The sequence below is a fragment of the Melanotaenia boesemani genome, chromosome 1 (genome assembly GCF_017639745.1).
Source record: "Melanotaenia boesemani isolate fMelBoe1 chromosome 1, fMelBoe1.pri, whole genome shotgun sequence".
NCBI lineage: Eukaryota > Metazoa > Chordata > Actinopteri > Atheriniformes > Melanotaeniidae > Melanotaenia > Melanotaenia boesemani.
Genome location: NC_055682.1, coordinates 43,194,490 through 43,220,429, shown reverse-complemented (window position 1 = coordinate 43,220,429; position 25,940 = coordinate 43,194,490). Strand labels below are relative to the sequence as shown.

General features: G+C 49.0%; 1 protein-coding gene across 1 annotated transcript in view; it reads right to left on the bottom strand.

Annotated features, from left to right (window-relative positions):
* Positions 1-25,940, bottom strand: part of zgc:153993 (uncharacterized protein LOC767645 homolog) — a 55,868-nt gene that overhangs the window by 2,007 nt on the left and 27,921 nt on the right. Inside the window, exons 3-4 of the mRNA XM_041991016.1 lie at positions 2,202-2,363; positions 1,105-1,237 (exon numbers count right to left, since the gene is read on the bottom strand). Coding sequence (XP_041846950.1) covers positions 1,105-1,237; positions 2,202-2,363 — 295 coding nt within the window. The remainder of the gene's footprint in view (positions 1-1,104; positions 1,238-2,201; positions 2,364-25,940) is intronic.

The following is a 25,940-nucleotide window of genomic DNA, read 5'->3' as shown; positions in this document are numbered from 1 at the left end:
AAAACAAAAATCCAGAAACTTCAGGTTCACCTGAAGATGTTTTTACACACCAAGAGAAAATAATTCTCCAGATTATTTGCTGCTACATCAGCTGATAATCTGGAGAATTTAAGGGGGTTTGGCTGTCAGATTCAGCATAAAGGCCGACCAGAAGAAGAAAGCAGAATTTATTACTAACAGAACTTTGTAGAAATAACACACAGACCAACAGTGACCAAACCTTTTCTCATCTCATCGTTCTCTCAAGTCTTGGCTTTCAGGAGAAAAAATATTGTTATTGAAACAAACACACAACAGAAACTATTTCCATGTTTCCACTTTTTCCTCATTTCCAGTTATTCCTGCTACTATTTACCTGCTATCCTCACTAAACCAACTCCAGCTCAGCTGCTTTGTGGCGCCACCGTGCATCAGAAACGTCTTCTTGGCTTTATTCCAGCCATAGAGGAGCATTATTTTTCTTCTTTTCACACACACATAGAACTTTCTGCTCACTGGTTGATCTTTGGCTGCTCCTGATTGGACGTTACCGTCAATCTAAGCTCTCTGATTGGTGGAAAGTCTGACAGGAAGTGGCTTCCTCGTCATGTCCAGGTCTAAATAGAGGTCTCTTAGCAACATAGTAGTGATGGTGATGTTTTTATGATGAAATGTGATAAATAATGCTGTTATCATGGATCATTGTGGATTTACCAGATAGAGTCTCTGAATAAAACTACATTTAGTGGCTGGATTGTAAACTTCCTGGACGGATAGAAATGCTGGAAAATCTCTGTAGATCATCTAAAGGGTTAAATATCCACCACATTTACCCCACAGAGCTACACACCACCGCTCCTGGTGGAGGAGAGACCTTGCGAAATCTGGAGGAGGTTTAAGGGTTAAAAGAATGACTCATCTTTTGTAGAAAGTGAAATTTTAGATAAATGAAATAGAGCAAAAACCCTTTATTAATCAGAGGGAAAAAAAGTAAAAGTAGTTGCTTTGCTTTGACTAGCAGCAGGCTGCCAGCAGGCTTCAAACTGAGCTGAACACATTCATGTCTGAGCTTGTGTGTGTTTGCTCTGCTGAAGCAGAAGCTGATAATGAAAGTGGAGCAGTTACCCTGTGGATGAGTCTGTAGGCCAGATGGAAGAGCGCCACCACGCGGCCCCAGTTGATGCCATCAGCAAAGATGCTCCTGGCCACCTTCATGAAGATGTCTTTGGCACAGTTACCCTGAACCTGGTTGACAAGTCTGACAGGAAACATGTTCATTTCTTTTATTTTATTCAGCTCTTCACCTGGTATGAAGCACAAGCATTATGTCAAAACATAAAAGAACCAATACACGTTCAACAACAGCAAGACTCACTGAGAACGAGGTTAGACCCGTTCCACAAAGTTTCTATTCACCTCCCGTCACGCTGACTGAAGAAGCTTTCTACGTTTATACATGATGGACGCTGCAGGTAATATTTAGGTAAAAACACTGTCTAAATTCATTCACCTGCACATAATTACATTCAAGTAAAACCTGGAATTCACCTCCTCCACAACCACACAGCACACACGCTTCTCTCTAGATCAACCGCACACACTTATTTCTTCTAAAATTACAAATTGCTTGCCTATAACTAAGATTTTCACATCGCAGATATTTTTCAATTTTATATTCTGAAAATATTTTCACATGAAGTCCCTGGTTTCACTCCACCATTTCTGTGCAGCCGTTCCGCAGTTTAAGCCAGCGAACTGGTCCAGATGTACGACCACAGCTGTCCAGCATGTCCTTTCCCTGCTGTATGGGCAGATGTACTGCCCGTATTATAGAAGTGAAGTAAGTATCTGTACATTTGTGCACCCAGTCAATTCTCCGTATGTACTATTACAAGTGGCCAGGCTCACTCTCAGAATATTTTTCAGGAGTTGAAGGTATAATCTCATAAGAATATGACATTTTTCAAATCCCCACACTTCACAGATGAACAACATAACAGGTATAACTGACTCCTGACTCGGCACACGCTGGCCGGCAGGCGGCATCATTCAGGTTTTTATTGCCAACGTAAATGAAGCGTTATAATTAAAGTTAAAAACAAACAGATAAAACACTGGTTGGATCTTAATCCAGTTGTGTGTAGGCCGCTTGTTTTCTGACAACAGATTCAAGCTACAGACCAAAGAAGACATGAACAGTTTCAGTGTGAAAAACAGCTTACCGCTGGAACTCAGCATTCCTGTTCAGCTCCTCGGCTATTTTAAGCAGCTGCTCAACCACCTCTTTGACTTGTGGATCCTGTTGTTCATCTGGCCTTCCTCCCAGGTCCTCAGAGCTGACGTGCCTCGCAGGATCTTCAGTGTTTATACGCTCGATCACGTACCTGTGACGATTACAAACAGTGACCACCAACGTACTGCATGTGTCTTTCTGCTTCTTAGTGAACAGTTTCATATACAACCGGATGCTGGAAGCTCTCCAGGTGAGGACCAGGCCTTCTGAGAGCTGGAGGTCACACCGAACAGCAGATGTTGTCCCACACTCTATCAGAGTATTTTTATTTTACTGGACCTCAGTGCTGCATTTGATACAGTCGACCACAACATATTACTAAAACGACTGGAGAACTGGGTGGCCTCTCTGGCACTGCACTGGTTTAAATCTTATTTAGAGAACAGGAAGTACTTTGTGTCAATAGGTAACTTTACATCTGAGCAGACAAGAATTACATGTGGAGTTCCCCAAGGTTCCATCTTCTGTTTAACATCTACATGCTCCCACTGGCACGGGTCATAAAGAACAACAACATTAGTTACCATAGCTACGCAGATGACACACAGGTATTACAATTTTTAAATTTGATCATAATTTTGATAATTTTTTTTAACTAATGTTCTTTTTCGTTTATCTTTTCTTTTTAATTGTAAGTTGTAAAGGCTTCTTATTTCATGCTGTTTTAAGGTCTCTGTAAAGCACTTTGAATCACCACGTCATTGAATTCTGCTTTACAAAAAAAACTTTTGTCCAGCAGCTTGTGAGGATCTAAGTTATTAAGCTGGATGATGTTGTTGCTGCAGCAGAGTGGGAAGTTGTTGCTGCAGCAGAGTGGAAGTTGTTGCAGCAGAGTGGGAAGTTGTTGCTGCAGCAGAGTGGAAGTTGTTGCTGCAGCAGAGTGGAAGTTGTTGTTGCAGCAGAGTGGGAAGTTGTTGCTGCAGCAGAGTGGAAGTTGTTGCAGCAGAGTGGAAGTTGTTGCTGCAGCAGAGTGGAAGTTGTTGCAGCAGAGTGGGAAGTTGTTGTTGCAGCAGAGTGGAAGCTGTTGCTGCAGCAGAGTGGAAGTTGTTGTTGCAGCAGAGTGGAAGTTGTTGCTGCAGCAGAGTGGAAGTTGTTGCTGCAGCAGAGTGGGAAGTTGTTGTTGCAGCAGAGTGGAAGATGTTGTTGCAGCAGAGTGGAAGTTGTTGCTGCAGCAGAGTGGAAGTTGTTGCTGCAGCAGAGTGGAAGTTGTTGTTGCAGCAGAGTGGAAGTTGTTGCTGCAGCAGAGTGGAAGTTGTTGTTGCAGCAGAGTGGAAGTTGTTGCTGCAGCAGAGTGGAAGTTGTTGCAGCAGAGTGGGAAGTTGTTGCTGCAGCAGAGTGGAAGTTGTTATTGCAGCAGAGTGGAAGTTGTTGCAGCAGAGTGGAAGTTGTTGCTGCAGCAGAGTGGAAGTTGTTGTTGCAGCAGAGTGGAAGTTGTTGTTGCAGCAGAGTGGAAGTTGTTGCTGAAGCAGAGTGGAATTTGTTGCTGCAGCAGAGTGGAAGTTGTTGCTGCAGCAGAGTGGGAAGTTGTTGTTGCAGCAGAGTGGAAGATGTTGCTGCAGCAGAGTGGAAGTTGTTGTTGCAGAAGAGTGGAAGTTGTTGTTGCAGAAGAGTGGAAGTTGTTGTTGCAGCAGAGTGGGAAGTTGTTGTTGCAGCAGAGTGGAAGTTGTTGTTGCAGCAGAGTGGAAGTTGTTGTCGCAGCAGAGTGGGAAGTTGTTGTTGCAGCAGAGTGGAAGTTGTTGTTGCGGCAGAGTGGGAAGTTGTTGCTGCGGCAGAGTGGAAGTTGTTGCTGCAGCAGAGTGGAAGTTGTTGTTGCAGCAGAGTGGAAGTTGTTGCTGCAGTAGAGTGGAAGTTGTTGTTGCAGCAGAGTGGAAGTTGTTGCTGCAGCAGAGTGGGAAGTTGTTGTTGCAGCAGAGTGGAAGTTGTTGTTGCAGCAGAGTGGGAAGTTGTTGCTGCAGCAGAGTGGAAGTTGTTGCTGCAGCAGAGTGGAAGTTGTTGCTGCAGCAGAGTGGAAAGTTGTTGCTGCAGCAGAGTGGGAAGTTGTTGCTGCAGGAGAGTGGAAGTTGTTGTTGCAGCAGAGTGGGAAGTTGTTGCTGCAGGAGAGTGGAAGTTGTTGCTGCAGCAGAGTGGAAGTTGTTGCTGCAGCAGAGTGGAAGTTGTTGTTGCAGCAGAGTGGAAGTTGTTGCTGCAGCAGAGTGGGAAGTTGTTGCTGCAGCAGAGTGGAAGTTGTTGCTGCAGCAGAGTGGAAAGTTGTTGTTGCAGCAGAGTGGAAGTTGTTGCTGCAGCAGAGTGGAAGTTGTTGCTGCAGCAGAGTGGAATTTGTTGCTGCAGCAGAGTGGAAGTTGTTGCTGCAGCAGAGTGGGAAGTTGTTGTTGCAGCAGAGTGGAAGTTGTTGCTGCAGCAGAGTGGAAGTTGTTGTCGCAGAAGAGTGGAAGTTGTTGTTGCAGAAGAGTGGAAGTTGTTGTTGCAGCAGAGTGGGAAGTTGTTGTTGCAGCAGAGTCGAAGTTGTTGTTGCAGCAGAGTGGAAGTTGTTGTCGCAGCAGAGTGGGAAGTTGTTGTTGCAGCAGAGTGGAAGTTGTTGTTGCGGCAGAGTGGGAAGTTGTTGCTGCAGCAGAGTGGAAGTTGTTGCTGCAGCAGAGTGGAAGTTGTTGTTGCAGCAGAGTGGAAGTTGTTGCTGCAGTAGAGTGGAAGTTGTTGTTGCAGCAGAGTGGAAGTTGTTGCTGCAGCAGAGTGGGAAGTTGTTGTTGCAGCAGAGTGGAAGTTGTTGCTGCAGCAGAGTGGAAGTTGTTGCTGCAGCAGAGTGGAAGTTGTTGCTGCAGCAGAGTGGAAGTTGTTGCTGCAGCAGAGTGGAAAGTTGTTGCTGCAGCAGAGTGGGAAGTTGTTGCTGCAGCAGAGTGGAAGTTGTTGTTGCAGCAGAGTGGGAAGTTGTTGCTGCAGCAGAGTGGAAGTTGTTGTTGCAGCAGAGTGGAAGTTGTTGTTGCAGCAGAGTGGAAGTTGTTGCTGCAGCAGAGTGGAAGTTGTTGTTGCAGCAGAGTGGGAAGTTGTTGCTGCAGCAGAGTGGAAGTTGTTGCTGCAGCAGAGTGGAAGTTGTTGCTGCAGCAGAGTGGAAAGTTGTTGCTGCAGCAGAGTGGGAAGTTGTTGCTGCAGGAGAGTGGAAGTTGTTGTTGCAGCAGAGTGGGAAGTTGTTGCTGCAGGAGAGTGGAAGTTGTTGCTGCAGCAGAGTGGAAGTTGTTGCTGCAGCAGAGTGGAAGTTGTTGTTGCAGCAGAGTGGAAGTTGTTGCTGCAGCAGAGTGGGAAGTTGTTGCTGCAGCAGAGTGGAAGTTGTTGCTGCAGCAGAGTGGAAAGTTGTTGTTGCAGCAGAGTGGAAGTTGTTGCTGCAGCAGAGTGGAAGTTGTTGTTGCAGTAGAGTGGGAAGTTGTTGTTGCAGCAGAGTGGAAGTTGTTGCTGCAGCAGAGTGGGAAGTTGTTGTTGCAGCACAGTGGAAGTTGTTGCTGCAGCACAGTGGAAGTTGTTGCTGCAGCAGAGTGGAAGTTGTTGTTGCAGCAGAGTGGAAGTTGTTGCTGCAGCAGAGTGGGAAGTTGTTGTTGCAGCAGAGTGGGAAGTTGTTGTTGCAGCAGAGTGGAAGTTGTTGCTGCAGCAGAGTGGAAGTTGTTGTTGCAGCAGAGTGGAAGTTGTTGCTGCAGCAGAGTGGAAGTTGTTGCTGCAGCAGAGTGGAAGTTGTTGTTGCAGCAGAGTGGGAAGTTGTTGTTGCAGCAGAGTGGGAAGTTGTTGTTGCAGCAGAGTGGAAGTTGTTGTTGCAGCAGAGTGGGAAGTTGTTGTTGCAGCAGAGTGGAAGTTGTTGCTGCAGCAGAGTGGAAGTTGTTGTTGCAGTAGAGTGGGAAGTTGTTGTTGCAGCAGAGTGGGAAGTTGTTGCTGCAGCAGAGTGGGACGTTGTTGTTGCAGCAGAGTGGGAAGTTGTTGTTGCAGCAGAGTGGAAGTTGTTGTTGCAGCAGAGTGGAAGTTGTTGTTGCAGCAGAGTGGAAGTTGTTGCTGCAGCAGAGTGGAAGTTGTTGTTGCAGCAGAGTGGAAGTTGTTGCTGCAGCAGAGTGGGAAGTTGTTGTTGCAGCAGAGTGGGAAGTTGTTGTTGCAGCAGAGTGGAAGTTGTTGCTGCAGCAGAGTGGAAGTTGTTGTTGCAGCAGAGTGGAAGTTGTTGCTGCAGTAGAGTGGAAGTTGTTGTTGCAGCAGAGTGGAAGTTGTTGCTGCAGCAGAGTGGGAAGTTGTTGTTGCAGCAGAGTGGAAGTTGTTGTTGCAGCAGAGTGGGAAGTTGTTGCTGCAGCAGAGTGGAAGTTGTTGCAGCAGAGTGGAAGTTGTTGCAGCAGAGTGGGAAGTTGTTGCTGCAGCAGAGTGGAAGTTGTTATTGCAGCAGAGTGGAAGTTGTTGCAGCAGAGTGGAAGTTGTTGCTGCAGCAGAGTGGAAGTTGTTGTTGCAGCAGAGTGGAAGTTGTTGCTGCAGCAGAGTGGAAGTTGTTCTTGCAGCAGAGTGGAAGTTGTTGCTGCAGCAGAGTGGAAGTTGTTGCTGCAGCAGAGTGGAAGTTGTTGTTGCAGCAGAGTGGGAAGTTGTTGTTGCAGCAGAGTGGGAAGTTGTTGCTGCAGCAGAGTGGAAGTTGTTGTTGCAGCAGAGTGGGAAGTTGTTGTTGCAGCAGAGTGGAAGTTGTTGCTGCAGCAGAGCGGAAGTTGTTGTTGCAGTAGAGTGGGAAGTTGTTGTTGCAGCAGAGTGGAAGTTGTTGCTGCAGCAGAGTGGGACGTTGTTGTTGCAGCAGAGTGGGAAGTTGTTGTTGCAGCAGAGTGGAAGTTGTTGTTGCAGCATTGTGGAAGTTGTTGTTGCAGCAGAGTGGAAGTTGTTGCTGCAGCAGAGTGGAAGTTGTTGCTGCAGCAGAGTGGAAGTTGTTGTTGCAGCAGAGTGGAAGTTGTTGCTGCAGCAGAGTGGGAAGTTGTTGCTGCAGCAGAGTGGAAGTTGTTGCTGCAGCAGAGTGGAAGTTGTTGTTGCAGCAGAGTGGAAGTTGTTGCTGCAGCAGAGTGGAAGTTGTTGTTGCAGCAGAGTGGAAGTTGTTGTTGCAGCAGAGTGGGAAGTTGTTGTTGCAGCAGAGTGGAAGTTGTTGTTGAAGCAGAGTGGGAAGTTGTTGTTGCAGCAGAGTGGAAGTTGTTGCTGCAGCAGAGTGGAATTTGTTGCTGCAGCAGAGTGGAAGTTGTTGCTGCAGCAGAGTGGGAAGTTGTTGTTGCAGCAGAGTGGAAGTTGTTGCTGCAGCAGAGTGGAAGTTGTTGTTGCAGAAGAGTGGAAGTTGTTGTTGCAGAAGAGTGGAAGTTGTTGTTGCAGAAGAGTGGAAGTTGTTGTTGCAGCAGAGTGGGAAGTTGTTGTTGCAGCAGAGTGGAAGTTGTTGTTGCAGCAGAGTGGAAGTTGTTGTCGCAGCAGAGTGGGAAGTTGTTGCTGCAGCAGAGTGGAAGTTGTTGTTGCGGCAGAGTGGGAAGTTGTTGCTGCAGCAGAGTGGAAGTTGTTGCTGCAGCAGAGTGGAAGTTGTTGTTGCAGCAGAGTGGAAGTTGTTGCTGCAGTAGAGTGGAAGTTGTTGCTGCAGCAGAGTGGGAAGTTGTTGTTGCAGCAGAGTGGGAAGTTGTTGTTGCAGCAGAGTGGAAGTTGTTGTTGCAGCAGAGTGGGAAGTTGTTGCTGCAGCAGAGTGGAAGTTGTTGCTGCAGCAGAGTGGAAGTTGTTGCTGCAGCAGAGTGGAAAGTTGTTGTTGCGGCAGAGTGGGAAGTTGTTGCTGCAGCAGAGTGGAAGTTGTTGCTGCAGCAGAGTGGAAGTTTTTGTTGCAGCAGAGTGGAAGTTGTTGCTGCAGTAGAGTGGAAGTTGTTGTTGCAGCACAGTGGAAGTTGTTGCTGCAGCAGAGTGGGAAGTTGTTGTTGCAGCAGAGTGGAAGTTGTTGTTGCAGCAGAGTGGGAAGTTGTTGCTGCAGCAGAGTGGAAGTTGTTGCTGCAGCAGAGTGGAAGTTGTTGCTGCAGCAGAGTGGAAGTTGTTGCTGCAGCAGAGTGGAAAGTTGTTGCTGCAGCAGAGTGGGAAGTTGTTGCTGCAGCAGAGTGGAAGTTGTTGTTGCAGCAGAGTGGGAAGTTGTTGCTGCAGCAGAGTGGAAGTTGTTGCTGCAGCAGAGTGGAAGTTGTTGCTGCAGCAGAGTGGAAGTTGTTGTTGCAGCAGAGTGGAAGTTGTTGCTGCAGCAGAGTGGGAAGTTGTTGCTGCAGCAGAGTGGAAGTTGTTGCAGCAGAGTGGGAAGTTGTTGCTGCAGCAGAGTGGAAGTTGTTATTGCAGCAGAGTGGAAGTTGTTGCAGCAGAGTGGAAGTTGTTGCTGCAGCAGAGTGGAAGTTGTTGCTGCAGCAGAGTGGAAGTTGCTGTTGCAGCAGAGTGGAAGTTGTTGCTGCAGCAGAGTGGAAGTTGTTGTTGCAGCAGAGTGGAAGTTGTTGTTGCAGCAGAGTGGGAAGTTGTTGTTGCAGCAGAGTGGAAGTTGTTGTTGCTGCAGAGTGGAAGTTGTTGCTGAAGCAGAGTGGAATTTGTTGCTGCAGCAGAGTGGAAGTTGTTGCTGCAGCAGAGTGGGAAGTTGTTGCTGCAGCAGAGTGGAAGATGTTGCTGCAGCAGAGTGGAAGTTGTTGTTGCAGCAGAGTGGGAAGTTGTTGCTGCAGCAGAGTGGAAGTTGTTATTGCAGCAGAGTGGAAGTTGTTGCAGCAGAGTGGAAGTTGTTGCTGCAGCAGAGTGGAAGTTGTTGCTGCAGCAGAGTGGAAGTTGTTGTTGCAGCAGAGTGGAAGTTGTTGCTGCAGCAGAGTGGAAGTTGTTGTTGCAGCAGAGTGGAAGTTGTTGTTGCAGCAGAGTGGAAGTTATTGTTGCAGCAGAGTGGGAAGTTGTTGCTGCAGCAGAGTGGAAGTTGTTGCTGCAGCAGAGTGGAAGTTGTTGCTGCAGCAGAGTGGAAGTTGTTGTTGCAGCAGAGTGGAAGTTGTTGCTGCAGCAGAGTGGGAAGTTGTTGCTGCAGCAGAGTGGAAGTTGTTGCAGCAGAGTGGGAAGTTGTTGCTGCAGCAGAGTGGAAGTTGTTATTACAGCAGAGTGGAAGTTGTTGCTGCAGCAGAGTGGAAGTTGTTGTTGCAGCAGAGTGGAAGTTGTTGCTGCAGCAGAGTGGAAGTTGTTGTTGCAGCAGAGTGGAAGTTGTTGTTGCAGCAGAGTGGGAAGTTGTTGTTGCAGCAGAGTGGAAGTTGTTGTTGCAGCAGAGTGGAAGTTGTTGCTGAAGCAGAGTGGAATTTGTTGCTGCAGCAGAGTGGAAGTTGTTGCTGCAGCAGAGTGGGAAGTTGTTGTTGCAGCAGAGTGGAAGATGTTGCTGCAGCAGAGTGGAAGTTGTTGTTGCAGAAGAGTGGAAGTTGTTGTTGCAGAAGAGTGGAAGTTGTTGTTGCAGCAGAGTGGGAAGTTGTTGTTGCAGCAGAGTGGGAAGTTGTTGTTGCAGCAGAGTGGAAGTTGTTGTTGCAGCAGAGTGGAAGTTGTTGTCGCAGCAGAGTGGAAGTTGTTGTTGCAGAAGAGTGGAAGTTGTTGCTGCAGCAGAGTGGAATTTGTTGCTGGAGCAGAGTGGAAGTTGTTGCTGCAGCAGAGTGGGAAGTTGTTGTTGCAGCAGAGTGGAAGTTGTTGCTGCAGCAGAGTGGAAGTTGTTGTTGCAGAAGAGTGGAAGTTGTTGTTGCAGAAGAGTGGAAGTTGTTGTTGCAGCAGAGTGGGAAGTTGTTGTTGCAGCAGAGTGGAAGTTGTTGTTGCAGCAGAGTGGAAGTTGTTGTCGCAGCAGAGTGGGAAGTTGTTGCTGCAGCAGAGTGGAAGTTGTTGTTGCGGCAGAGTGGGAAGTTGTTGCTGCAGCAGAGTGGAAGTTGTTGCTGCAGCAGAGTGGAAGTTGTTGTTGCAGCAGAGTGGAAGTTGTTGCTGCAGTAGAGTGGAAGTTGTTGTTGCAGCAGAGTGGAAGTTGTTGCTGCAGCAGACTGGGAAGTTGTTGTTGCAGCAGAGTGGAAGTTGTTGTTGCAGCAGAGTGGGAAGTTGTTGCTGCAGCAGAGTGGAAGTTGTTGCTGCAGCAGAGTGGAAGTTGTTGCTGCAGCAGAGTGGAAGTTGTTGCTGCAGCAGAGTGGAAAGTTGTTGTTGCGGCAGAGTGGGAAGTTGTTGCTGCAGCAGAGTGGAAGTTGTTGCTGCAGCAGAGTGGAAGTTGTTGTTGCAGCAGAGTGGAAGTTGTTGCTGCAGCAGAGTGGAAGTTGTTGTTGCAGCACAGTGGAAGTTGTTGCTGCAGCAGAGTGGGAAGTTGTTGTTGCAGCAGAGTGGAAGTTGTTGTTGCAGCAGAGTGGGAAGTTGTTGCTGCAGCAGAGTGGAAGTTGTTGCTGCAGCAGAGTGGAAGTTGTTGCTGCAGCAGAGTGGAAGTTGTTGCTGCAGCAGAGTGGAAAGTTGTTGCTGCAGCAGAGTGGGAAGTTGTTGCTGCAGCAGAGTGGAAGTTGTTGTTGCAGCAGAGTGGGAAGTTGTTGCTGCAGCAGAGTGGAAGTTGTTGCTGCAGCAGAGTGGAAGTTGTTGCTGCAGCAGAGTGGAAGTTGTTGTTGCAGCAGAGTGGAAGTTGTTGCTGCAGCAGAGTGGGAAGTTGTTGCTGCAGCAGAGTGGAAGTTGTTGCAGCAGAGTGGGAAGTTGTTGCTGCAGCAGAGTGGAAGTTGTTGCAGCAGAGTGGAAGTTGTTGCTGCAGCAGAGTGGAAGTTGTTGCTGCAGCAGAGTGGAAGTTGCTGTTGCAGCAGAGTGGAAGTTGTTGCTGCAGCAGAGTGGAAGTTGTTGTTGCAGCAGAGTGGAAGTTGTTGTTGCAGCAGAGTGGGAAGTTGTTGTTGCAGCAGAGTGGAAGTTGTTGTTGCTGCAGAGTGGAAGTTGTTGCTGAAGCAGAGTGGAATTTGTTGCTGCAGCAGAGTGGAAGTTGTTGCTGCAGCAGAGTGGGAAGTTGTTGCTGCAGCAGAGTGGAAGATGTTGCTGCAGCAGAGTGGAAGTTGTTGTTACAGCAGAGTGGGAAGTTGTTGCTGCAGCAGAGTGGAAGTTGTTATTGCAGCAGAGTGGAAGTTGTTGCAGCAGAGTGGAAGTTGTTGCTGCAGCAGAGTGGAAGTTGTTGCTGCAGCAGAGTGGAAGTTGTTGTTGCAGCAGAGTGGAAGTTGTTGCTGCAGCAGAGTGGAAGTTGTTGTTGCAGCAGAGTGGAAGTTGTTGTTGCAGCAGAGTGGGAAGTTGTTGCTGCAGCAGAGTGGAAGTTGTTGCTGCAGCAGAGTGGAAGTTGTTGCTGCAGCAGAGTGGAAGTTGTTGCTGCAGCAGAGTGGAAGTTGTTGCTGCAGCAGAGTGGGAAGTTGTTGCTGCAGCAGAGTGGAAGTTGTTGCAGCAGAGTGGGAAGTTGTTGCTGCAGCAGAGTGGAAGTTGTTGTTGCAGCAGAGTGGAAGTTGTTGCTGCAGTAGAGTGGAAGTTGTTGTTGCAGCAGAGTGGAAGTTGTTGCTGCAGCAGAGTGGGAAGTTGTTGTTGCAGCAGAGTGGAAGTTGTTGTTGCAGCAGAGTGGGAAGTTGTTGCTGCAGCAGAGTGGAAGTTGTTGCTGCAGCAGAGTGGAAGTTGTTGCTGCAGCAGAGTGGAAAGTTGTTGCTGCAGCAGAGTGGGAAGTTGTTGCTGCAGGAGAGTGGAAGTTGTTGTTGCAGCAGAGTGGGAAGTTGTTGCTGCAGGAGAGTGGAAGTTGTTGTTGCAGCAGAGTGGAAGTTGTTGCTGCAGCAGAGTGGGAAGTTGTTGCTGCAGCAGAGTGGAAGTTGTTGCTGCAGGAGAGTGGAAGTTGTTGCTGCAGCAGAGTGGAAGTTGTTGCTGCAGCAGAGTGGAAGTTGTTGTTGCAGCAGAGTGGAAGTTGTTGCTGCAGCAGAGTGGGAAGTTGTTGCTGCAGCAGAGTGGAAGTTGTTGCTGCAGCAGAGTGGAAGTTGTTGTTGCAGCAGAGTGGAAGTTGTTGCTGCAGCAGAGTGGGAAGTTGTTGTTGCAGCAGAGTGGGAAGTTGTTGTTGCAGCAGAGTGGAAGTTGTTGCTGCAGCAGAGTGGAAGTTGTTCTTGCAGCAGAGTGGAAGTTGTTGCTGCAGCAGAGTGGAAGTTGTTGCTGCAGCAGAGTGGAAGTTGTTGTTGCAGCAGAGTGGGAAGTTGTTGTTGCAGCAGAGTGGGAAGTTGTTGCTGCAGCAGAGTGGAAGTTGTTGTTGCAGCAGAGTGGGAAGTTGTTGTTGCAGCAGAGTGGAAGTTGTTGCTGCAGCAGAGTGGAAGTTGTTGTTGCAGTAGAGTGGGAAGTTGTTGTTGCAGCAGAGTGGAAGTTGTTGCTGCAGCAGAGTAGGACGTTGTTGTTGCAGCAGAGTGGGAAGTTGTTGTTGCAGCAGAGTGGAAGTTGTTGTTGCAGCAGAGTGGAAGTTGTTGTTGCAGCAGAGTGGAAGTTGTTGCTGCAGCAGAGTGGAAGTTGTTGTTGCAGCAGAGTGGAAGTTGTTGCTGCAGCAGAGTGGGAAGTTGTTGTTGCAGCAGAGTGGGAAGTTGTTGTTGCAGCAGAATGGAAGTTGTTGCTGCAGCAGAGTGGAAGTTGTTGTTGCAGCAGAGTGGAAGTTGTTGCTGCAGTAGAGTGGAAGTTGTTGTTGCAGCAGAGTGGAAGTTGTTGCTGCAGCAGAGTGGGAAGTTGTTGTTGCAGCAGAGTGGAAGTTGTTGTTGCAGCAGAGTGGGAAGTTGTTGCTGCAGCAGAGTGGAAGTTGTTGCAGCAGAGTGGGAAGTTGTTGCTGCAGCAGAGTGGAAGTTGTTATTGCAGCAGAGTGGAAGTTGTTGCAGCAGAGTGGAAGTTGTTGCTGCAGCAGAGTGGAAGTTGTTGTTGCAGCAGAGTGGAAGTTGTTGCTGCAGCAGAGTGGAAGTTGTTGTTGCAGCAGAGTGGAAGTTGTTGTTGCAGCAGAGTGGGAAGTTGTTGTTGCAGCAGAGTGGAAGTTGTTGTTGAAGCAGAGTGGGAAGTTGTTGTTGCAGCAGAGTGGAAGTTGTTGCTGCAGCAGAGTGGAATTTGTTGCTGCAGCAGAGTGGAAGTTGTTGCTGCAGCAGAGTGGGAAGTTGTTGTTGCAGCAGAGTGGAAGTTGTTGCTGCAGCAGAGTGGAAGTTGTTGTCACAGAAGAGTGGAAGTTGTTGTTGCAGAAGAGTGGAAGTTGTTGTTGCAGCAGAGTGGGAAGTTGTTGTTGCAGCAGAGTGGGAAGTTGTTGTTGCAGCAGAGTGGAAGTTGTTGTTGCGGCAGAGTGGGAAGTTGTTGCTGCAGCAGAGTGGAAGTTGTTGCTGCAGCAGAGTGGAAGTTGTTGTTGCAGCAGAGTGGAAGTTGTTGCTGCAGTAGAGTGGAAGTTGTTGTTGCAGCAGAGTGGAAGTTGTTGCTGCAGCAGAGTGGGAAGTTGTTGTTGCAGCAGAGTGGAAGTTGTTGCTGCAGCAGAGTGGAAGTTGTTGCTGCAGCAGAGTGGAAGTTGTTGCTGCAGCAGAGTTAAAGTTGTTGCTGCAGCAGAGTGGGAAGTTGTTGCTGCAGCAGAGTGGAAGTTGTTGTTGCAGCAGAGTGGGAAGTTGTTGCTGCAGCAGAGTGGAAGTTGTTGCTGCAGCAGAGTGGAAGTCGTTGCTGCAGCAGAGTGGAAGTTGTTGCTGCAGCAGAGTGGAAGTTGTTGTTGCAGCAGAGTGGAAGTTGTTGCTGCAGCAGAGTGGGAAGTTGTTGTTGCAGCAGAGTGGAAGTTGTTGCTGCAGCAGAGTGGAAGTTGTTGCTGCAGCAGAGTGGGAAGTTGTTGTTGCAGCAGAGTGGGAAGTTGTTGTTGCAGCAGAGTGGAAGTTGTTGCTGCAGCAGAGTGGAAGTTGTTCTTGCAGCAGAGTGGAAGTTGTTGCTGCAGCAGAGTGGAAGTTGTTGTTGCAGCAGAGTGGAAGTTGTTGCTGCAGCAGAGTGGGAAGTTGTTGTTGCAGCAGAGTGGGAAGTTGTTGTTGCAGCAGAATGGAAGTTGTTGCTGCAGCAGAGTGGAAGTTGTTGTTGCAGCAGAGTGGAAGTTGTTGCTGCAGTAGAGTGGAAGTTGTTGTTGCAGCAGAGTGGAAGTTGTTGCTGCAGCAGAGTGGGAAGTTGTTGTTGCAGCAGAGTGGAAGTTGTTGTTGCAGCAGAGTGGGAAGTTGTTGCTGCAGCAGAGTGGAAGTTGTTGCAGCAGAGTGGGAAGTTGTTGCTGCAGCAGAGTGGAAGTTGTTATTGCAGCAGAGTGGAAGTTGTTGCAGCAGAGTGGAAGTTGTTGCTGCAGCAGAGTGGAAGTTGTTGTTGCAGCAGAGTGGAAGTTGTTGCTGCAGCAGAGTGGAAGTTGTTGTTGCAGCAGAGTGGAAGTTGTTGTTGCAGCAGAGTGGGAAGTTGTTGTTGCAGCAGAGTGGAAGTTGTTGTTGAAGCAGAGTGGGAAGTTGTTGTTGCAGCAGAGTGGAAGTTGTTGCTGCAGCAGAGTGGAATTTGTTGCTGCAGCAGAGTGGAAGTTGTTGCTGCAGCAGAGTGGGAAGTTGTTGTTGCAGCAGAGTGGAAGTTGTTGCTGCAGCAGAGTGGAAGTTGTTGTCACAGAAGAGTGGAAGTTGTTGTTGCAGAAGAGTGGAAGTTGTTGTTGCAGCAGAGTGGGAAGTTGTTGTTGCAGCAGAGTGGGAAGTTGTTGTTGCAGCAGAGTGGAAGTTGTTGTTGCGGCAGAGTGGGAAGTTGTTGCTGCAGCAGAGTGGAAGTTGTTGCTGCAGCAGAGTGGAAGTTGTTGTTGCAGCAGAGTGGAAGTTGTTGCTGCAGTAGAGTGGAAGTTGTTGTTGCAGCAGAGTGGAAGTTGTTGCTGCAGCAGAGTGGGAAGTTGTTGTTGCAGCAGAGTGGAAGTTGTTGCTGCAGCAGAGTGGAAGTTGTTGCTGCAGCAGAGTGGAAGTTGTTGCTGCAGCAGAGTTAAAGTTGTTGCTGCAGCAGAGTGGGAAGTTGTTGCTGCAGCAGAGTGGAAGTTGTTGTTGCAGCAGAGTGGGAAGTTGTTGCTGCAGCAGAGTGGAAGTTGTTGCTGCAGCAGAGTGGAAGTCGTTGCTGCAGCAGAGTGGAAGTTGTTGCTGCAGCAGAGTGGAAGTTGTTGTTGCAGCAGAGTGGAAGTTGTTGCTGCAGCAGAGTGGGAAGTTGTTGTTGCAGCAGAGTGGAAGTTGTTGCTGCAGCAGAGTGGAAGTTGTTGCTGCAGCAGAGTGGGAAGTTGTTGTTGCAGCAGAGTGGGAAGTTGTTGTTGCAGCAGAGTGGAAGTTGTTGCTGCAGCAGAGTGGAAGTTGTTCTTGCAGCAGAGTGGAAGTTGTTGCTGCAGCAGAGTGGAAGTTGTTGCTGCAGCAGAGTGGAAGTTGTTGTTGCAGCAGAGTGGGAAGTTGTTGTTGCAGCAGAGTGGGAAGTTGTTGCTGCAGCAGAATGGAAGTTGTTGTTGCAGCAGAGTGGGAAGTTGTTGTTGCAGCAGAGTGGAAGTTGTTGCTGCAGCAGAGCAGAAGTTGTTGTTGCAGTAGAGTGGGAAGTTGTTGTTGCAGCAGAGTGGAAGTTGTTGCTGCAGCAGAGTGGGACGTTGTTGTTGCAGCAGAGTGGGAAGTTGTTGTTGCAGCAGAGTGGAAGTTGTTGTTGCAGCAGAGTGGAAGTTGTTGCTGCAGCAGAGTGGAAGTTGTTGCTGCAGCAGAGTGGAAGTTGTTGTTGCAGCAGAGTGGAAGTTGTTGCTGCAGCAGAGTGGGAAGTTGTTGCTGCAGCAAAGTGGAAGTTGTTGCTGCAGCAGAGTGGAAGTTGTTGCTGCAGCAGAGTGGAAGTTGTTGTTGCAGCAGAGTGGAAGTTGTTGTTGCAGCAGAGTGGGAAGTTGTTGTTGCAGCAGAGTGGAAGTTGTTGTTGAAGCAGAGTGGGAAGTTGTTGTTGCAGCAGAGTGGAAGTTGTTGCTGCAGCAGAGTGGAATTTGTTGCTGCAGCAGAGTGGAAGTTGTTGCTGCAGCAGAGTGGGAAGTTGTTGTTGCAGCAGAGTGGAAGTTGTTGCTGCAGCAGAGTGGAAGTTGTTGTTGCAGAAGAGTGGAAGTTGTTGTTGCAGCAGAGTGGAAGTTGTTGTTGCAGCAGAGTGGGAAGTTGTTGTTGCAGCAGAGTGGAAGTTGTTGTTGCAGCAGAGTGGAAGTTGTTGTTGCAGCAGAGTGGAAGTTGTTGTCGCAGCAGAGTGGGAAGTTGTTGCTGCAGCAGAGTGGAAGTTGTTGTTGCGGCAGAGTGGAAAGTTGTTGCTGCAGCAGAGTGGAAGTTGTTGCTGCAGCAGAGTGGAAGTTGTTGTTGCAGCAGAGTGGAAGTTGTTGCTGCAGTAGAGTGGAAGTTGTTGTTGCAGCAGAGTGGAAGTTGTTGCTGCAGCAGAGTGGGAAGTTGTTGTTGCAGCAGAGTGGAAGTTGTTGCAGCAGAGTGGGAAGTTGTTGCTGCAGCAGAGTGGAAGTTGTTATTGCAGCAGAGTGGAAGTTGTTGCAGCAGAGTGGAAGTTGTTGCTGCAGCAGAGTGGAAGTTGTTGTTGCAGCAGAGTGGAAGTTGTTGCTGCAGCAGAGTGGAAGTTGTTGTTGCAGCAGAGTGGAAGTTGTTGTTGCAGCAGAGTGGGAAGTTGTTGTTGCAGCAGAGTGGAAGTTGTTGTTGAAGCAGAGTGGGAAGTTGTTGTTGCAGCAGAGTGGAAGTTGTTGCTGCAGCAGAGTGGAATTTGTTGCTGCAGCAGAGTGGAAGTTGTTGCTGCAGCAGAGTGGGAAGTTGTTGTTGCAGCAGAGTGGAAGTTGTTGCTGCAGCAGAGTGGAAGTTGTTGTCGCAGAAGAGTGGAAGTTGTTGTTGCAGCAGAGTGGAAGTTGTTGCTGCAGCAGAGTGGAAGTTGTTGTCGCAGAAGAGTGGAAGTTGTTGTTGCAGAAGAGTGGAAGTTGTTGTTGCAGCAGAGTGGGAAGTTGTTGTTGCAGCAGAGTGGGAAGTTGTTGCTGCAGCAGAATGGAAGTTGTTGTTGCAGCAGAGTGGGAAGTTGTTGTTGCAGCAGAGTGGAAGTTGTTGCTGCAGCAGAGCAGAAGTTGTTGTTGCAGTAGAGTGGGAAGTTGTTGTTGCAGCAGAGTGGAAGTTGTTGCTGCAGCAGAGTGGGACGTTGTTGTTGCAGCAGAGTGGGAAGTTGTTGTTGCAGCAGAGTGGAAGTTGTTGTTGCAGCAGAGTGGAAGTTGTTGCTGCAGCAGAGTGGAAGTTGTTGCTGCAGCAGAGTGGAAGTTGTTGTTGCAGCAGAGTGGAAGTTGTTGCTGCAGCAGAGTGGGAAGTTGTTGCTGCAGCAAAGTGGAAGTTGTTGCTGCAGCAGAGTGGAAGTTGTTGCTGCAGCAGAGTGGAAGTTGTTGTTGCAGCAGAGTGGAAGTTGTTGTTGCAGCAGAGTGGGAAGTTGTTGTTGCAGCAGAGTGGAAGTTGTTGTTGAAGCAGAGTGGGAAGTTGTTGTTGCAGCAGAGTGGAAGTTGTTGCTGCAGCAGAGTGGAATTTGTTGCTGCAGCAGAGTGGAAGTTGTTGCTGCAGCAGAGTGGGAAGTTGTTGTTGCAGCAGAGTGGAAGTTGTTGCTGCAGCAGAGTGGAAGTTGTTGTTGCAGAAGAGTGGAAGTTGTTGTTGCAGAAGAGTGGAAGTTGTTGTTGCAGCAGAGTGGGAAGTTGTTGTTGCAGCAGAGTGGAAGTTGTTGTTGCAGCAGAGTGGAAGTTGTTGTTGCAGCAGAGTGGAAGTTGTTGTCGCAGCAGAGTGGGAAGTTGTTGCTGCAGCAGAGTGGAAGTTGTTGTTGCGGCAGAGTGGAAAGTTGTTGCTGCAGCAGAGTGGAAGTTGTTGCTGCAGCAGAGTGGAAGTTGTTGTTGCAGCAGAGTGGAAGTTGTTGCTGCAGTAGAGTGGAAGTTGTTGTTGCAGCAGAGTGGAAGTTGTTGCTGCAGCAGAGTGGGAAGTTGTTGTTGCAGCAGAGTGGAAGTTGTTGCAGCAGAGTGGGAAGTTGTTGCTGCAGCAGAGTGGAAGTTGTTATTGCAGCAGAGTGGAAGTTGTTGCAGCAGAGTGGAAGTTGTTGCTGCAGCAGAGTGGAAGTTGTTGTTGCAGCAGAGTGGAAGTTGTTGCTGCAGCAGAGTGGAAGTTGTTGTTGCAGCAGAGTGGAAGTTGTTGTTGCAGCAGAGTGGGAAGTTGTTGTTGCAGCAGAGTGGAAGTTGTTGTTGAAGCAGAGTGGGAAGTTGTTGTTGCAGCAGAGTGGAAGTTGTTGCTGCAGCAGAGTGGAATTTGTTGCTGCAGCAGAGTGGAAGTTGTTGCTGCAGCAGAGTGGGAAGTTGTTGCTGCAGCAGAGTGGAAGTTGTTGTTGCAGCAGAGTGGAAGTTGTTGCTGCAGCAGAGTGGGAAGTTGTTGTTGCAGCAGAGTGGGAAGTTGTTGCTGCAGCAGAGTGGAAGTTGTTGCTGCAGCAGAGTGGAAGTCGTTGCTGCAGCAGAGTGGAAGTTGTTGCTGCAGCAGAGTGGAAGTTGTTGTTGCAGCAGAGTGGAAGTTGTTGCTGCAGCAGAGTGGGAAGTTGTTGTTGCAGCAGAGTGGAAGTTGTTGCTGCAGCAGAGTGGAAGTTGTTGCTGCAGCAGAGTGGGAAGTTGTTGTTGCAGCAGAGTGGGAAGTTGTTGTTGCAGCAGAGTGGAAGTTGTTGCTGCAGCAGAGTGGAAGTTGTTCTTGCAGCAGAGTGGAAGTTGTTGCTGCAGCAGAGTGGAAGTTGTTGCTGCAGCAGAGTGGAAGTTGTTGTTGCAGCAGAGTGGGAAGTTGTTGTTGCAGCAGAGTGGGAAGTTGTTGCTGCAGCAGAATGGAAGTTGTTGTTGCAGCAGAGTGGGAAGTTGTTGTTGCAGCAGAGTGGAAGTTGTTGCTGCAGCAGAGCAGAAGTTGTTGTTGCAGTAGAGTGGGAAGTTGTTGTTGCAGCAGAGTGGAAGTTGTTGCTGCAGCAGAGTGGGACGTTGTTGTTGCAGCAGAGTGGGAAGTTGTTGTTGCAGCAGAGTGGAAGTTGTTGTTGCAGCAGAGTGGAAGTTGTTGCTGCAGCAGAGTGGAAGTTGTTGCTGCAGCAGAGTGGAAGTTGTTGTTGCAGCAGAGTGGAAGTTGTTGCTGCAGCAGAGTGGGAAGTTGTTGCTGCAGCAAAGTGGAAGTTGTTGCTGCAGCAGAGTGGAAGTTGTTGCTGCAGCAGAGTGGAAGTTGTTGTTGCAGCAGAGTGGAAGTTGTTGTTGCAGCAGAGTGGGAAGTTGTTGTTGCAGCAGAGTGGAAGTTGTTGTTGAAGCAGAGTGGGAAGTTGTTGTTGCAGCAGAGTGGAAGTTGTTGCTGCAGCAGAGTGGAATTTGTTGCTGCAGCAGAGTGGAAGTTGTTGCTGCAGCAGAGTGGGAAGTTGTTGTTGCAGCAGAGTGGAAGTTGTTGCTGCAGCAGAGTGGAAGTTGTTGTTGCAGAAGAGTGGAAGTTGTTGTTGCAGAAGAGTGGAAGTTGTTGTTGCAGCAGAGTGGGAAGTTGTTGTTGCAGCAGAGTGGAAGTTGTTGTTGCAGCAGAGTGGAAGTTGTTGTTGCAGCAGAGTGGAAGTTGTTGTCGCAGCAGAGTGGGAAGTTGTTGCTGCAGCAGAGTGGAAGTTGTTGTTGCGGCAGAGTGGAAAGTTGTTGCTGCAGCAGAGTGGAAGTTGTTGCTGCAGCAGAGTGGAAGTTGTTGTTGCAGCAGAGTGGAAGTTGTTGCTGCAGTAGAGTGGAAGTTGTTGTTGCAGCAGAGTGGAAGTTGTTGCTGCAGCAGAGTGGGAAGTTGTTGTTGCAGCAGAGTGGAAGTTGTTGCAGCAGAGTGGGAAGTTGTTGCTGCAGCAGAGTGGAAGTTGTTATTGCAGCAGAGTGGAAGTTGTTGCAGCAGAGTGGAAGTTGTTGCTGCAGCAGAGTGGAAGTTGTTGTTGCAGCAGAGTGGAAGTTGTTGCTGCAGCAGAGTGGAAGTTGTTGTTGCAGCAGAGTGGAAGTTGTTGTTGCAGCAGAGTGGGAAGTTGTTGTTGCAGCAGAGTGGAAGTTGTTGTTGAAGCAGAGTGGGAAGTTGTTGTTGCAGCAGAGTGGAAGTTGTTGCTGCAGCAGAGTGGAATTTGTTGCTGCAGCAGAGTGGAAGTTGTTGCTGCAGCAGAGTGGGAAGTTGTTGTTGCAGCAGAGTGGAAGTTGTTGCTGCAGCAGAGTGGAAGTTGTTGTCGCAGAAGAGTGGAAGTTGTTGTTGCAGCAGAGTGGAAGTTGTTGCTGCAGCAGAGTGGAAGTTGTTGTCGCAGAAGAGTGGAAGTTGTTGTTGCAGAAGAGTGGAAGTTGTTGTTGCAGCAGAGTGGGAAGTTGTTGTTGCAGCAGAGTGGGAAGTTGTTGCTGCAGCAGAATGGAAGTTGTTGTTGCAGCAGAGTGGGAAGTTGTTGTTGCAGCAGAGTGGAAGTTGTTGCTGCAGCAGAGCAGAAGTTGTTGTTGCAGTAGAGTGGGAAGTTGTTGTTGCAGCAGAGTGGAAGTTGTTGCTGCAGCAGAGTGGGACGTTGTTGTTGCAGCAGAGTGGGAAGTTGTTGTTGCAGCAGAGTGGAAGTTGTTGTTGCAGCAGAGTGGAAGTTGTTGCTGCAGCAGAGTGGAAGTTGTTGCTGCAGCAGAGTGGAAGTTGTTGTTGCAGCAGAGTGGAAGTTGTTGCTGCAGCAGAGTGGGAAGTTGTTGCTGCAGCAAAGTGGAAGTTGTTGCTGCAGCAGAGTGGAAGTTGTTGCTGCAGCAGAGTGGAAGTTGTTGTTGCAGCAGAGTGGAAGTTGTTGTTGCAGCAGAGTGGGAAGTTGTTGTTGCAGCAGAGTGGAAGTTGTTGTTGAAGCAGAGTGGGAAGTTGTTGTTGCAGCAGAGTGGAAGTTGTTGCTGCAGCAGAGTGGAATTTGTTGCTGCAGCAGAGTGGAAGTTGTTGCTGCAGCAGAGTGGGAAGTTGTTGTTGCAGCAGAGTGGAAGTTGTTGCTGCAGCAGAGTGGAAGTTGTTGTTGCAGAAGAGTGGAAGTTGTTGTTGCAGAAGAGTGGAAGTTGTTGTTGCAGCAGAGTGGGAAGTTGTTGTTGCAGCAGAGTGGAAGTTGTTGTTGCAGCAGAGTGGAAGTTGTTGTTGCAGCAGAGTGGAAGTTGTTGTCGCAGCAGAGTGGGAAGTTGTTGCTGCAGCAGAGTGGAAGTTGTTGTTGCGGCAGAGTGGAAAGTTGTTGCTGCAGCAGAGTGGAAGTTGTTGCTGCAGCAGAGTGGAAGTTGTTGTTGCAGCAGAGTGGAAGTTGTTGCTGCAGTAGAGTGGAAGTTGTTGTTGCAGCAGAGTGGAAGTTGTTGCTGCAGCAGAGTGGGAAGTTGTTGTTGCAGCAGAGTGGAAGTTGTTGCAGCAGAGTGGGAAGTTGTTGCTGCAGCAGAGTGGAAGTTGTTATTGCAGCAGAGTGGAAGTTGTTGCAGCAGAGTGGAAGTTGTTGCTGCAGCAGAGTGGAAGTTGTTGTTGCAGCAGAGTGGAAGTTGTTGCTGCAGCAGAGTGGAAGTTGTTGTTGCAGCAGAGTGGAAGTTGTTGTTGCAGCAGAGTGGGAAGTTGTTGTTGCAGCAGAGTGGAAGTTGTTGTTGAAGCAGAGTGGGAAGTTGTTGTTGCAGCAGAGTGGAAGTTGTTGCTGCAGCAGAGTGGAATTTGTTGCTGCAGCAGAGTGGAAGTTGTTGCTGCAGCAGAGTGGGAAGTTGTTGTTGCAGCAGAGTGGAAGTTGTTGCTGCAGCAGAGTGGAAGTTGTTGTCGCAGAAGAGTGGAAGTTGTTGTTGCAGCAGAGTGGAAGTTGTTGCTGCAGCAGAGTGGAAGTTGTTGTCGCAGAAGAGTGGAAGTTGTTGTTGCAGAAGAGTGGAAGTTGTTGTTGCAGCAGAGTGGGAAGTTGTTGTTGCAGCAGAGTGGAAGTTGTTGTTGCAGCAGAGTGGAAGTTGTTGTCGCAGCAGAGTGGGAAGCTGTTGTTGCAGCAGAGTGGAAGTTGTTGTTGCGGCAAAGTGGGAAGTTGTTGCTGCAGCAGAGTGGAAGTTGTTGCTGCAGCAGAGTGGAAGTTGTTGTTGCAGCAGAGTGGAAGTTGTTGCTGCAGCAGAGTGGAAGTTGTTGTTGCAGCAGAGTGGAAGTTGTTGCTGCAGCAGAGTGGGAAGTTGTTGTTGCAGCAGAGTGGAAGTTGTTGCTGCAGCAGAGTGGAAGTTGTTGCTGCAGCAGAGTGGGAAGTTGTTGTTGCAGCAGAGTGGGAAGTTGTTGTTGCAGCAGAGTGGAAGTTGTTGCTGCAGCAGAGTGGAAGTTGTTCTTGCAGCAGAGTGGAAGTTGTTCTTGCAGCAGAGTGGAAGTTGTTGCTGCAGCAGAGTGGAAGTTGTTGCTGCAGCAGAGTGGAAGTTGTTGTTGCAGCAGAGTGGGAAGTTGTTGTTGCAGCAGAGTGGGAAGTTGTTGCTGCAGCAGAGTGGAAGTTGTTGTTGCAGCAGAGTGGGAAGTTGTTGTTGCAGCAGAGTGGAAGTTGTTGCTGCAGCAGAGCGGAAGTTGTTGTTGCAGTAGAGTGGGAAGTTGTTGTTGCAGCAGAGTGGAAGTTGTTGCTGCAGCAGAGTGGGACGTTGTTGTTGCAGCAGAGTGGGAAGTTGTTGTTGCAGCAGAGTGGAAGTTGTTGTTGCAGCAGAGTGGAAGTTGTTGTTGCAGGAGAGTGGAAGTTGTTGCTGCAGTAGAGTGGAAGTTGTTGTTGCAGCAGAGTGGAAGTTGTTGCTGCAGCAGAGTGGGAAGTTGTTGTTGCAGCAGAGTGGGAAGTTGTTGCTGCAGCAGAGTGGGAAGTTGTTGCTGCAGCAGAGTGGAAGTTGTTATTGCAGCAGAGTGGAAGTTGTTGCAGCAGAGTGGAAGTTGTTGCTGCAGCAGAGTGGAAGTTGTTGTTGCAGCAGAGTGGAAGTTGTTGCTGCAGCAGAGTGGAAGTTGTTGTTGCAGCAGAGTGGAAGTTGTTGTTGCAGCAGAGTGGGAAGTTGTTGTTGCAGCAGAGTGGAAGTTGTTGTTGAAGCAGAGTGGGAAGTTGTTGTTGCAGCAGAGTGGAAGTTGTTGCTGCAGCAGAGTGGAAGTTGTTGCTGCAGCAGAGTGGGAAGTTGTTGTTGCAGCAGAGTGGAAGTTGTTGCTGCAGCAGAGTGGAAGTTGTTGTCGCAGAAGAGTGGAAGTTGTTGTTGCAGAAGAGTGGAAGTTGTTGCTGCAGTAGAGTGGAAGTTGTTGTTGCAGCAGAGTGGTAGTTGTTGCTGCAGCAGAGTGGGAAGTTGTTGTTGCAGCAGAGTGGAAGTTGTTGTTGCAGCAGAGTGGGAAGTTGTTGCTGCAGCAGAGTGGAAGTTGTTGCTGCAGCAGAGTGGAAGTTGTTGCTGCAGCAGAGTGGAAAGTTGTTGTTGCGGCAGAGTGGGAAGTTGTTGCTGCAGCAGAGTGGAAGTTGTTGCTGCAGCAGAGTGGAAGTTGTTGTTGCAGCAGAGTGGAAGTTGTTGCTGCAGTAGAGTGGAAGTTGTTGTTGCAGCAGAGTGGAAGTTGTTGCTGCAGCAGAGTGGAAGTTGTTGCTGCAGCAGAGTGGAAGTTGTTGCTGCAGCAGAGTGGAAAGTTGTTGTTGCAGCAGAGTGGAAGTTGTTGCTGCAGCAGAGTGGAAGTTGTTGTTGCAGTAGAGTGGGAAGTTGTTGTTGCAGCAGAGTGGAAGTTGTTGCTGCAGCAGAGTGGGAAGTTGTTGTTGCAGCACAGTGGAAGTTGTTGCTGCAGCAGAGTGGAAGTTGTTGCTGCAGCAGAGTGGAAGTTGTTGTTGCAGCAGAGTGGAAGTTGTTGCTGCAGCAGAGTGGGAAGTTGTTGTTGCAGCAGAGTGGAAGTTGTTGTTGCAGCAGAGTGGAAGTTGTTGCTGCAGCAGAGTGGAAGTTGTTCTTGCAGCAGAGTGGAAGTTGTTGCTGCAGTAGAGTGGAAGTTGTTGTTGCAGCAGAGTGGAAGTTGTTGCTGCAGCAGAGTGGGAAGTTGTTGTTGCAGCAGAGTGGAAGTTGTTGTTGCAGCAGAGTGGGAAGTTGTTGCTGCAGCAGAGTGGAAGTTGTTGTTGCAGCAGAGTGGGCAGTTGTTGCTGCAGCAGAGTGGAAGTTGTTGTTGCAGCAGAGTGGGAAGTTGTTGTTGCAGCAGAGTGGAAGTTGTTGTTGCAGCAGAGTGGAAGTTGTTGTTGCAGCAGAGTGGGAAGTTGTTGTTGCAGCAGAGTGGAAGTTGTTGTTGCAGCAGAGTGGGAAGTTGTTGCTGCAGCAGAGTGGAAGTTGTTGCTGCAGCAGAGTGGAAGTTGTTGTTGCAGCAGAGTGGAAGTTGTTGCTGCAGCAGAGTGGAAGTTGTTGCTGCAGCAGAGTGGGAAGTTGTTGTTGCAGCAGAGTGGGAAGTTGTTGTTGCAGCAGAGTGGAAGTTGTTGCTGCAGCAGAGTGGAAGTTGTTCTTGCAGCAGAGTGGAAGTTGTTGCTGCAGTAGAGTGGAAGTTGTTGTTGCAGCAGAGTGGAAGTTGTTGCTGCAGCAGAGTGGGAAGTTGTTGTTGCAGCAGAGTGGAAGTTGTTGTTGCAGCAGAGTGGGAAGTTGTTGCTGCAGCAGAGTGGAAGTTGTTGTTGCAGCAGAGTGGGAAGTTGTTGCTGTAGCAGAGTGGAAGTTGTTGTTGCAGCAGAGTGGGAAGTTGTTGTTGCAGCAGAGTGGAAGTTGTTGTTGCAGCAGAGTGGAAGTTGTTGTTGCAGCAGAGTGGGAAGTTGTTGTTGCAGCAGAGTGGAAGTTGTTGTTGAAGCAGAGTGGGAAGTTGTTGTTGCAGCAGAGTGGAAGTTGTTGCTGCAGCAGAGTGGAATTTGTTGCTGCAGCAGAGTGGAAGTTGTTGCTGCAGCAGAGTGGGAAGTTGTTGTTGCAGCAGAGTGGAAGTTGTTGCTGCAGCAGAGTGGAAGTTGTTGTTGCAGAAGAGTGGAAGTTGTTGTTGCAGAAGAGTGGAAGTTGTTGTTGCAGCAGAGTGGGAAGTTGTTGCTGCAGCAGAGTGGAAGTTGTTGCTGCAGCAGAGTGGAAGTTGTTGCTGCAGCAGAGTGGAAGTTGTTGTTGCAGCAGAGTGGAAGTTGTTGCTGCAGCAGAGTGGAAGTTGTTGTTGCAGCAGAGTGGAAGTTGTTGCTGCAGCAGAGTGGGAAGTTGTTGCTGCAGCAGAGTGGAAGTTGTTGCTGCAGCAGAGTGGAAGTTGTTGCTGCAGCAGAGTGGGAAGTTGTTGTTGCAGCAGAGTGGGAAGTTGTTGTTGCAGCAGAGTGGAAGTTGTTGCTGCAGCAGAGTGGAAGTTGTTCTTGCAGCAGAGTGGAAGTTGTTGCTGCAGCAGAGTGGAAGCTGTTGCTGCAGCAGAGTGGAAGTTGTTGTTGCAGCAGAGTGGGAAGTTGTTGTTGCAGCAGAGTGGGAAGTTGTTGCTGCAGCAGAGTGGAAGTTGTTGTTGCAGCAGAGTGGGAAGTTGTTGTTGCAGCAGAGTGGAAGTTGTTGCTGCAGCAGAGTGGAAGTTGTTGTTGCAGTAGAGTGGGAAGTTGTTGTTGCAGCAGAGTGGAAGTTGTTGCTGCAGCAGAGTAGGACGTTGTTGTTGCAGCAGAGTGGGAAGTTGTTGTTGCAGCAGGGTGGGAAGTTGTTGTTGCAGCAGAGTGGAAG